The sequence below is a fragment of the Alexandromys fortis genome, unplaced genomic scaffold (assembly GCF_014885135.2).
Source record: "Alexandromys fortis isolate MF-2015 unplaced genomic scaffold, M_Fortis_MF-2015_v1.1 scaffold_36, whole genome shotgun sequence".
In the NCBI taxonomy this organism is placed as follows: domain Eukaryota; kingdom Metazoa; phylum Chordata; class Mammalia; order Rodentia; family Cricetidae; genus Alexandromys; species Alexandromys fortis.
In genome coordinates, this window is record NW_026067915.1 from 8,337,391 (window position 1) to 8,349,652 (window position 12,262).

Here is a 12,262-nt window from a genome sequence, read left to right on the forward strand (position 1 = left end):
GGGAGGGAGGGAGGGAGGAATGGTTTATACCAGGACTGAGATGACTTGCCACACAAGCTTAAGGAACAGAATTCAGATCCCCAGAATCCACATAAAAAATGGGTGGGTGTTGCAGCCTGCCTATAATCCCAGCACTCAGAAGGTAAAGACAGGATCCCTGGACAAGCTAACAAGGCTGGTCAAATCAGCAAACCCTATATTCAGCAAGAAGCCCTACCACATTAAATAAAGACATTTGACACTCTCTGACCTTGACATGCACACCCACAAACACACATGTGTACACACCCATACCCCACGTATGTGTGTATATGTGTACACCCACATACAATGACAAGAGAACTGTTCCAGGAGGGCATGTATGTTCTCATCACTTCAACCCAGGTAGGCTGACGATCACCCCCAGGAGTGTCCAGGAGCTCCAAGGCCTTGGATAGGCTTTATTAGATCCTCTTCTCTGGGGCCTACATGCCTGATGGATGGGGATGCAGTGTCTTGAATACCAAGAGACTGGGGTCCTCTGATTCAAGTTGGAAACCTAGAGTCGGGATATGGGATGGGTGGGGCCAAAATGAGGAACACTAGGTATAGGGGGCCCTGTGGAGGAGTGGTCTTTGGACCTCGTGGACTAAGCAAGGTAGATGTTATAGTAGGGGATGGGCTAGGACTCCAGATTGACCCAGACTCACTATGCATCACTATGTTCCAAGCCTTGGACATCCTCATCTGAGAATTCACAATGTTACCGCACGTAGTGGGCAGTAATGGGTGTACATATGCCACTGGTCAGGGGAGGGCTTGGCATGCCGTGTCCTCCCCACAAACTGACACCAGTTACTAGTGGTGGTCATCACCAGATTCGTTTTTCAAGAAAGTCTAGAGGACCATGCTCAGTTTTATCCTTGGAGCCTTGGCCCTTCCTGAAGGACAGAATCCGTGGGAGTCCTAGGTTCAAGGGTGGCCATGTGCCAGTGCCATCACCATAAACCTCTGGGATGTGTCCAGTACCGGTAGTACTGATCCTCATCCCCCTCGGCTCTAACCAACTCCGGTTATGCTCTAGTTTACTGTTCCCCACCATGAGGAGCAGGGCTATGTCACCCCATCTCAGAGTAGTCCAGCACTAAGCCTGCTTCGTGACAAGCATGATATGGACATGTACAGGGGCGCTCTGCCCTCAGGACTGGGCTCCATTGTCAACGGTCACTGAAGCTAGCCTTCAAGTCTGGGAAAGGCTCGTGTGGGAGGAGGCCTCAGGAAGCCTGGGAGAGGACAGCGAGTCTGAGTGAGTGGAAATGGGCTGTAGATATGTCCTGCTGAGCCTGGCCAAGCCAAAGTTACACAATGAGACACGCAACAATGTGTGGGGTTTCACACCCTAGCTTATAGAGGGTAGAGGGTAGGTACCACTGGAGCTTGGCCGGGAGATGCCTGTGCCGTCGTCCGAGCGGGAAGCACTGCGGGGCCGGAGACCTGTGGGAAAGCCACTTAGACTGCCTGTGCTGGCAGGCTTCCTGTCTCCCGCGTGATCCAGTGTGCTTGGTAAGGTGTCCTTTCCTACAAGCCGGGCACTATCTGGGCTAATGGCAGAGGGAGGTCCTGAATTATCATGGTCCTCAGGAGTACTGGGCATGGAGAGGGCTTTGGGCTGACATGGAGCAGGCATCCTGCCTCAGCCTCTGACTCCCATGTATGTTCTCTGTCCCTCAGAGACTGGCCGACGCGGCAGAGAATTTCCAGAAAGCTCACCGCTGGCAGGACAATATCAAGGTAAGAACTACAGCATATGTTGGACCAGAAAGATGGCTCAGCAGTTAAAGGTGCTTACCTTTGGCCTGGCAACGTCAATCCCCAGGGCCCTCTTAGTGGAAGGAGAGAACCCATTCCCATGTGTGGCCCTCTGACCTCCATACATATACTGTGGCGTGTGTGCATGCAGACACACACAATAAACAAAAAATAAATGTAATTTAAAAAACTCATACCACCCTCCAGTGTTCAGGGTATGACACCTTGAACTTGGGTGACATGCAGAGGAGGAGTGTGTGCTGCACAGACCCTCTGGAGGGGCACTGTTGGAGCACAAAATCATTTGTCCAACATAGATATAAGCCCTCTGTCACCCCAGAGGAATCTTGGGGTGACCCATAAGCAGACAGCTTTGTTAAAATGGCCCTTCCAGAAGAAGATACCATGAGTCTTAGAGAGTCCTAGGGTCATGGGTGCCTCTTGACCCCAGGACTCGTCTGAGAATTTAATGTCATGACTGTGAAGAGGCCCTGAAAAAGGACATTGTCCTCCTTTTTCAGGGATCCCCAGGCTGGGTCCCAGGGACTGGCCTGCCAAAGTCACAGAAGTCTTTCCTTCCACCATGCAAACACAGAAGGTTCAAACATCTTGGGCACAGGGTGTAAAGAGCCCCGAGGGCCAGAGGGGACAGAGCAGCCACACCAGCCTATTCCTGGCTGGAGCTGTACACTCCTGACCCGTCTTGTTGGGCTAGTGTCTGACTAAGGCAAGGCTCAAGGAAGCCTTGGAACCAGGGGCCATGGCACCCTCAGTAAACAGACCAGGGAACAGAGCTCCATGGGTCTGGGCCATGGTTCCTAGTAGTCTCCTTGCTGAACATAGAGAGGCACCAAGAGCTAGCCCCAGGATCCAGGGACTACTATATAGGATGAGATGGGACATATATTGCCTCCTTCCAGCTCTGAGCCAATCTGATCTAGACCCCTGTGCCCCAGACAGCAGGTAGGGTTTTGACCCGTACTGTCTGGTGTCGTTTGTTGGTAGTAGAGATTTATAGCTGCTGTCAGTTCCCAAGCATTCAGATCTGTGGCCCGGATCTCAAAACAGGCGCCTCACATTCTCTTCAGACTGCCCTCCCCTGTCTTGCCTTGCCCTCGTGGGAGCTTCTTCCACTACTTGGTAGATGTCAGGTACAAGGAGTTCACGTTACCTGGAGTTGGGGGCAACAGCTGATTTCTTTCTTTCTTATCTCATTCTCCCTCTTTCACGGGAACCAGGATCTTGAGCATGCTGGAAAAACACTCTACCATGAACTATACATAGCCTAAGATGATATTTCCAGTGACTGCAGAAGTTAGTAACTCACCCCTAAACTAACTGGGCTCCCTGGAACCCAGGAGAAACCCTTCTCTTACCCGACTCCATCACAGCCCCGTCTTGTCTCAGCCAGGCATCACTATGCATGCCTGTCGTCACAGCACTCAGGAAATGGAAGCAAGAAAATAAGGAGCCTGCTTCAGCTACATAGCAAATTCGAGGCTAGCCTGAGCTACAAGACTCTTATCTCAAAGATGGGAATGGTGGGTAGAGAGATGTCTCGTTGGGTAAAGGCGCTTGCCGTGCAAACCTGGCAGCCTCGGTTTGATACCAAGAACCCACATTAAAGTAGAAAGGAGAGCTGACTCTACAAAGTTGTCCTCTGACCCCTCCACCCACATCATAGCATGTGAATGCTACACACGCGCGCACACACACACACACACACACACACACACACGTGTACACACATATGTGTTTCTCTCCACTTGTAGGAGATTTAGTGTTCTCTTCCAGCCTCTATGGGCATCAGGCATGCATATGGTACACAAACATACATGTGACCAAAGCACTCATACATATGAAATTAAAAAGTAAAAAGAGAGGAAGATAGATAGACAGACGGTGCCTCTTATCTGATATTCAGACCATGCTGCTACATCCAGATAACCCCTGCTTCACAGTTCCACCTGCCCCGCCCAGCCCTGAGCCTGCACTCGGACCAGCTATCTGGCTCCTCCTGTATCCTTCCATAGCTTTGTTTCTTGGCCCTTCCTTTCTACCACTCATTCTACCATACTGAATACCTCTGGAGGCCTCTTCCGGTCTTGTTTCTGCTGGTCTCTACCTTGAATCCCCTTCATTCCTCCTAGGATGCCCATCCTAAGCTATTATCTCTCCTCAGACCATTATTTCCTCCGCCCTCTGAGTATCCAGGACCCCCACACACTTCTCCTCTTCCTCATTTTTTTTCTACCATCAGCTTCTTTTCTCCCGTGAGTACTTATGCTGAGCAGGGCAGGAGTCAAGAAATAAAGGCTCAAGAAGCCCGTCCTCCTCTTGGTTTTCTTTCCTTCCCAGTCCAAGCCCCAGAGAGGGAGACAAAGAGGCTTGCACAGCTTCAGACCTGTTCTTCTTCCAGGTTCTTCAAAACAAACAAACCATGTGTTTTCCAGTGCTGTCCTGCCAGGTCCCTGATCCGTGGATTTCAGTGGATAAGTGGATAAGCAATTCCACTTATTCTGGACCATGGTGGGCACTGAGGATGCCTGAGAGAATGTGGGAGCTCAGAGGTACCCAAGAGCACTGAGAGATGCTGCTCAAAACCCCTCCTAACCAAGTGGTGGTGGTGCAAGCCTTTAATCGCAGTGCTTGGGAGGCAGAGGCAAGCAGATCTCTGTGTTCAAGGCCAACCTGGTCTGCAGAGCAAGTTCCAAGACAGCTAGGAATACACAGAGAAACGCCATCTTGAAAAACAAAAACATGAACAAACAAAAAAAGGCATTCCTATATCACTGCATCAGTTTCTGTGAGACACAAGCAGGGGCTTCATTTTCCCCATTGGCTAGCTGATGTTGGTGTTGTCTGTCAGCTCAGCATGGCCTCCAAGGAGTGAAGATGTTCACCAAGCTGCATGGATACCAATGATATATGGAACATCTTTGTCGCTTGCAACTGCCCTGGGCTGAAGCGGAAGTGGGCTCTGACTAACTACCCTCCTGCTTGATCTGAGCTGCTACAGATGTGGTTGTGGCCACAGACAGCACTGGCCACAGCCTTGTTTGCCCAATGCCCTCTTCCCTGTGACTCCCAGCCCATCAGTGCACCTGCCTGAGATTCTCAGGTGCAAAGGCTATAGTGACCTGTTTCCAGGCTGCAAGGTCACTGCTGTTCCCATGAAGATCTGCTGCCGCTGCCGCTGCTGCCACTGCAATTGCTGTCTGAGAGGCATTAGTTCTAATGGTGGCCCATTAGCCCACCTGCCAGCCAGCACTGCTAGAGAAAGCTGGCAGGGACTGTTCATGACAGGGCTTACAGCGACTGTGGCTGGGGAAAGGGTGTAGTTTGTCCCTTGCAAGCATAAAATCCACTCTGAAACCCAGTGACCTTGAGAAGGTGACCGACAGGGAGTAGAGTAATATTCCTCCTCCATGCTCAGGAGAGATAACCGACCCATGTCACAATCCCAACCTCAAGCTCAGGTCCCTTCCCAGGCTCAGCCTTCTTGCAGGAACTTTCTTGTCCCCTAATTCATAGGGAAAGGATTCCTCTTTCAAGCCCCCAAGCAGTGCTCGCAGCACCTCTCTATCACAGACAGTACCCAGGCAAGTGTCCCGTCTGTCTGCCTCACTCGTGACTCCTTCAGATCAGGGATAGACAGACAGACCTGTGACAGTGCCAACTCTCACCTGTCCTCCTGCCCAGCCCAATGCTCTGGTGGCAAACTAACCAGAAATGGTCTTTTTACTTCTGAATGGGGAACATGGTGGCATCCAGAAGTTGCGGGCACAGGACAGATACTGGACTCACGGAGCTAGACTAAAAATCACTGTACAATTAGTAGGGTGTGGACCTCCCAGTGTGGACAGCACAGAGCAGGGAGCAGGCAGCTGTGGTAATGCTTATGTATATGCACACACGCCTACCCTATGACGCTAGCCAGGAACTTGGAGGATCCTGGAGTCCACAGGACCAGAGCTGAGATACACTCAAGGGGCCAATGAATGGAGGATAAAACAAAACACATTTGATCCTGGCAGGGTCAAGGAACTGGTAACCACAGCCCAGACTTGGGACTACTAGAAAGACCGTGGCCCTGACTTGCAGGCAGCATGTGACTCCGCACAGACAGGCAGCAGGTGGTCTGGTACCCATAACACTTAACGGTAGATGAAGATGGGCCACCTGCTAGACTGTGCCTGGTGCCAGCATCACACTGTGCCAACATTGTTTGCCACCTAAGCCACCACCAGGGAGGATCTGGGCCAGGGCATGGGTCGAGGAGGGGTGAGAGAGGACAGGCCGTTGGCCTCAACCTACAATAGAAGATAAATCATTCCCTGGGAGTCTAGTGGAGGCAATGGCCCTGCCTGTCTGATGGGGGAGGTAACTCTACCTAGGGAATCTAAAGAGAGACCTGTCAAGTCAGGACTAAGGCCTGAAGAGCCAGCTGGACAAGACAGGTGCCCCCCCCCCCCCGCCGCCGCCTAAGGGTCCAACCCAGCCGTAGTGCTCACCACCTGTCTCTACTAAGCCAGCAACAGACGGCTCTCAAAAAATAAGTCCTTTTTGGTCTAGCTGAGCTGGCAGTAGGTCATGGAAAGAAGACCACATGACCTCACTGGCAAGGCTAGGTGACTGCCTGGGCTCTGCACAGGGGACTGGTGGGCAGGTGACAGTCATGTCTGGGCAGCCTTGGCAGCAGCCCTACAAAACACCAACTCTGCATGATAGCCCTCTATCCCTCTCACCCAGACCGTCTTCTTCACGCTGCCCCACAGCTGCCAACACCCTGTGTCCTCTCAGGCTTGGCTCCCACCAAGAAGCAAACGTGTCATGCACACACAGGCACACTGAGTCCCACCCCTCACCGCCACCTTCATATACAGATTCCTGATAGGGATCATGTGTGTGAGTTGGGGAGGTGATTTCTCCACCCTTTGCCAAGCTTGAGCGAAACAACCCCCCAAAAGGAGGGAACAGAGGAAAGCCGTTGGGACATACACTCAATCCTGATGATACCTGTTTCACATCTTCCAAGGGTCCTTCTCCACACTCAGCCCCTCATGTGGGCTGTGGGTTGGTTGGCCTCCTGGAGAGGCCTCTGATATTCTCTGTCCTCTTCCAGATTCTGGATTTTATGGTGGGTGATGGACACCCAGATGCCAAGCTCAGCGAGGCTGCATGATCTTATCAGGCGTTATTAACAACATGGGGGTGGATCCTGAAAATCGTCATGGGCCTCCTGGAGAAAATCTCTCCAGCTGTTGCCTTTGCTTTTGTTTTTGTTTTGAGACAAGATTTCACTATCCTCCAGCTGTCCTAGAACTCACTGTGTAGACCAGGATGGCCTCAAACTCACAGAGTTCCTTGGGCCTCTGCCTCCCAAGTGCTGAGATTAAAGGCATGCGCCAGCACACCCAGCCTACTCAGCCTGTGTTTCCTCACTAATGGTCAGAGTTTGATCCACAGACCATTCTCCCAGGCCCCTGCACTCACGTCCTAGTGTGCCTCCTTGCTGTGTAACCCGGGACATGAGTCTCCAAAGCCAGCATTCTGATGCTGCTCTGGTAAGGCAGATGCAAGCTTCCCAAGGACCTGTTCCTGCACACTGCGAAGGCTCGTCCTGCCACACCAGCTCCGTATTGCACCACAAATAGCAGTCACGGCTGTGTTTACCATGTATTGCACATCTGACCTTGCCAAGGCTACCAGCCAAGGCGAGGGGCAGGAAGACTACGGTAACCTGGGCCCCCACCTGTAGTCTACAGGAACCTGACAATCCTGGATGCCATTTTCCCTTTATCTCAGATGCTACCAGCATTCTGTCTTCCCCTGAGACTGTGAAACAGCAGGACAAATAAACAGAACCATGGGAATTGCTGAAGAGACGGCCCAAGTGAGTGCCAGGGCATCTCAAGGATGACTGGGGCACAGACAGACCCCCTTCCACAGCCTGGCAACGGCTGGCCCCCGCCCACACCCTTTCCTATCCTTGCAGGAGGTTTGCCTAAAAAGTTGGCAAGTGAAGCCCCAGGTTGTAATCTGCAGTCCTCCCACTGCGCCTGCCTGTTTTCATTATGGAGGGAAAGAGCATCAGAACCGTGTTTATAACCCCCTTTTAGATAACAAATCACATTTTCTTTTCGCCTGCGAGTGTGTTGAATTGATATTTTTTTTCCCCTCAGTTTAATGGGTTTGTGTGTTCAGGAATGATCTTCATCAACCGAAACTCCTTATTGTGTTTGATGTAATGTCAGCTTTCATTACGTGCTTCTGTGTGAGCCAAGCACAAGGAAAGGCCGAGCCCCCTGGAGCCTGCGCCCTGCCCCAGCCCCCACCCAGGCCTGGCTTCCAGGATGGGTGGGTGGGTGGCAAGTTTGGATGAGGCTGGAGATGAGTCGGGAGGCCTGGGTATAAGGCCCTCTTTGTCCCTGCCCTGATGTCTCTGTATGTGTCGGTCACCAGAAGCGCCACACATAGTAGACACCTCTTGAGTTACCTTTGGCCCAATATTCATGTTCAGGCATTGTGCCAGGCATTCAGTCACAGATCCAGAATGCTTGTCCTAAGTCACTATGTCCGACCAATAACGTGTACATAACCCCAAAACCCCTAAAGAAGACAGCCTGAAACGGTTGCCTTAAACACTTTCAAATACCAACCATCTATAACCATTAGCCACAGACAGGCATCTGGCCAAACCCACCCCTGGAGGCATAAGGAGACTCGGAGAAAGGATGATTCAACCCTCGGGTCACACAGTCTGCCCTCGCCTTGGTTGGGCAGGGTAACCTATGCGTCTTCCATCCATCATGGAGCGAGAGCTGGCTCCGTGCATGCTGCTTCGCAGGCAGGTCCTTGGGAACAGCCCCAGATGCGTAAGGAACCCCCAGGATGACACTAAAGGATTTTGCTGTATAAAATCCACTGAGGCACCTGGGGAGAGTGACTTGGACAATGGCCCTGGCCCTAGAGCCCACCAGGGCAAAGTAGGATGGCCCCTTCTGTGTGAGTGGCTCTTGCTGACACTAGCTCACCTCCTGGCGGCCTCTGTCAGCTGCACTCGGTTCTGATTAAAGATCATTAAACATGAAATTAGCCCGTTTGTGTTACGGGTCCCCGGGGCGGCCAATGATTATGACATGCAGATGGCCGAGAACCCAGGCGGCAGACAGGCAGGCACGGGCCAGGATGGGCAGGCAGGCACATGTGAGTGAGGGCCACAGGCAGGCATACGGGCCCAGCTTTGTTTATTCCTGCTCCTGTTGTGTAAACCCCTCTGCATTTCACAACAAATCACAGATAATTAATAAGTACATGCTCGTAATGAGCAGCCTTTTTAATAGAAGAAATTGGAAGATGCAGTGTGAAGTCATTATTTCACTGTTGCCCAGGCTCAGCTCGGAGTCTCTGTCTTCCTCACTCCCTGGTCCAGCCTCAGCCAGTCTCTCAGCAGCCAAGCTGGCTCTGACCCTGCCCTCAACCCGCCTGCAGGGCAAGGTTCTAGCACCCTGTGTGGGGGGAGCCTGGGGTGCAGCAGCTTCTAGAGTGTGAAGGATGAGCCTTGGGGTGGGGGCAGGGCATCAGCAGCACTGACTCATCCCACTTTTCCTGGGGTGGCTTCGGGTGGAGGAGGGGACTGTCTCAGTCCTAGAGAGATCCAGAGAACTGGTTTAAGCCTTGTACTAAAGGGTCCAGACTGCGTCTTGGGAGCCCCTGAGCTATGAGTGCTGAGGCTTCTTTCTCATCACCAGGAGGAAGACATCATATACTATGACGCCAAGGCTGATGCTGAACTGGTGAGTGCCCCACCTCTGCTGTAGAGGACAGGAAGCTGCCAGAGCCACACCCCCACTGCTGGGTCACAGTTCTGACTCAACCTTTCTGAGTTGTGTTGGGTCAGGTCTCTCACCTTCCATAACTCCCTAGAGGTCCTTGGCACTCCAGGACTGTGACTTCATCGCTGCTAGGCTAAGCTTCCCTGCACAGTGTGGAACAGGCTGGGTCTCCCTCTCTGGACAGGATGGTAAGGTGCTGGACATCAGGACAGTTCAGTCCCAGCACTCGGGGCTCTCTGAGCACCATGGGAGTACAGGGGGAGGGGAATAGATCAAAAGGCCTTCCTGGGGGGGCTGGAGAGATGGCTCAGTGGTTAAGAGCATTGCCTGCTCTTCCAAAGGTCCTGAGTTCAATTCCCAGCAACCACATGGTGGCTCACAACCATCTGTAATGATGTCTGGCGCCCTCTTCTGGCCTGCAGACATACACAAAGACAGAATATTGTATACATAATAAATAAATAAATATTAAAAAAAAAAAAGCCTTCCTGGAATGAGACATAGTGACATCTAGGTCCCTCCCCAGGACAGTGGAGGCTCCCTTTCCTGGGATTCAGACCATCAGGCCCTTGAGAGCCCTATGGCCTGGCCTCCCCTGGCTTCGCCCTGCGTCACTGGGTGGCCTCAGACACGGAGGCAGCTGAGCTCCTACATATGTTTTCAGACGAGGCCACTATGATAATCTCCCAGAAGTGGTGACACTGGGCCTGCGCCATCCTGTTCCCTGAGCTTAGGTCTGCTTGGGCTGGCTTATAAGGTAGTGAGGTCCCCATCATTAAAGGCCTCCATGAGGATGATGGTGGGGTGAGAAAAATGAGTGCCTGTGGGTTCAAGCACTAGGGAGTAGACAGTGTTCAGTGAACTCGTCAATGTCTCCCTCCAAAACGCAGTGGTTGAAGCCAACTATGAAGAGAGGTGGAACAGTGGAATAGAGTCTAGTACTGACTTGTGCTTGCTGATACAGAAAACCCAAGCAAGGTCCAGCGTTCCCTTTTCGGACCGGTCGGCCCAGAGACTTCCCCGGCCTGAGCAGAAGTAGCCCATGACACCAGGAGGTGGGAGGGTTGGGAAGGATACCTGCGCGGGAGGCCATAGTGCCAGGTTGGCCTGGGAAACCTTCAGGAGGGCAGGGGGCCCGAGAAGGAGGGGTGGGCTCAAGCAGGTGCGCTTCCCCTTGGCTGAGCTCCGTGGCTCCCGGAGAAGTTGCTAAAATTAAAGCTGGAATCTGAAATTCAAATGAAGAGCGAACCTTTAATTAGACCCTGAATCTAATTCCTTACCCCCTTCGGCAGCGGGCTGTAATTTTAGCAATCAGTGCATTAAATATAAAGCAGGAGACTGCGGTTGCCCACTGCACCGAGCTCCTGGGCTTCGGGTGGCAGGGAAAGACTCCCTGGACAGCCTCATACGCAAACCCTGACCTGGACACTGTTCCCTGCTCCCAGCAGCCCCCAGCTCTATCCAGGACCCCAACCCTGGCTCCAAATGCCTGACTCTTTCCCCCAGCCCTTTGAGGGTTATTGGAACTACCCAGTCAGGAAGTACTGCTCTAGGCTGGGCTGGACTAGGGGCAGTGAGGCCAGAAGCCCCCAGGCCCGGCCTAAATAACAGCACAGACTCACCAAGTCCCCAGCTTTTTGTGTTGTGTTTTTCTGTTTTGTTGTTTTAATCTTTGCCAGAGGTACAGTTAGAGATCTTTCTAGACCATTTACTTTTAAATTACCAGCCAGAAGGTGGGGGTGAGGAGAGAGAAGGAAGGAAAAAGTTCGCCAGCTGAAGGCTTATCAGAATGGAATCCAAATGTCACATTAGTTGGGAAAGTTGGAAGATTAAATTTTCCAGCGCCCTTCATCTGCCGCTGACATTTGGGGGGCTTTCTTCTCCCACACCTCGGCCTCTAAGTGGCGCGTACGTGGCTTATGCCTCTCAGACGGCCTGTATGTTCAGCTGCTGCCGACTTTGGCTTCCCCTAGCACATCTCACAGGCTTCCCAGAATGAGCAGGAGGTGGGTGTACCCAGTGAAGGGCATGAAGGACAACAGCCTGAATTCTGTTGTCCAGAACCTTCCCTGGGAAGAAGGGAAGGGGATTGTCTCAGAGCACTTCAGAGCCGTGTCCTCAGATACGTCCTGGTGAAAGGAAACAGCCTGGGCAGTAATCTAGATCTTGGAGCACAGAAAGAGGGTGTGCCTGGGCCACAGGGAGCAGCTCGGGACCCATTGAGGAGAGAGGATGAATAGTGCCTGAGCTGAGCATAGTCAAAGGGTCTTGGGTGGGGGGACAAGGTGAGGGAGTGTTTGGAGCATTCCGTGTCTCCCTTGCCTCCCTGTCTGGCCTTTTCTTCCCACCCTATGCTCTCTCCACCATCTTCCATGCTTGCACACCTGCACCAAAGCCTGCTCCCCGACGGGTTGCAGCGTTGACTCTGTAACCGCAGCCCTACTCCTGACAGCCTGTGGTAGTAGGCGGTGGGGGGGGGGGGGGTTGCACAGCGCATGCCCAGCCTGCCTGGCCGAGAGATACTGTAATTGGCACCTGTCAGGCGGCTGCAGCTCGTTTTAGAAAATCAACGGGGGCCTTTACAATCTTGCTGCTAGCAGGCATGGTGGACCCACCCTCTGTAGGTCACCTGGTCT

General features: G+C 52.5%; 1 protein-coding gene across 5 annotated transcripts in view; it reads left to right on the forward strand.

The window, feature by feature from the left end:
• Positions 1-12,262, forward strand: part of Cacna2d2 (calcium voltage-gated channel auxiliary subunit alpha2delta 2) — a 128,443-nt gene that overhangs the window by 94,977 nt on the left and 21,204 nt on the right. For all 5 annotated transcript variants that reach the window (XM_050139287.1, XM_050139290.1, XM_050139288.1 and 2 more), the window contains exons 4-5: positions 1,711-1,770; positions 9,543-9,587. In XM_050139287.1, the coding sequence (XP_049995244.1) occupies positions 1,711-1,770; positions 9,543-9,587 (105 nt within the window). The remainder of the gene's footprint in view (positions 1-1,710; positions 1,771-9,542; positions 9,588-12,262) is intronic.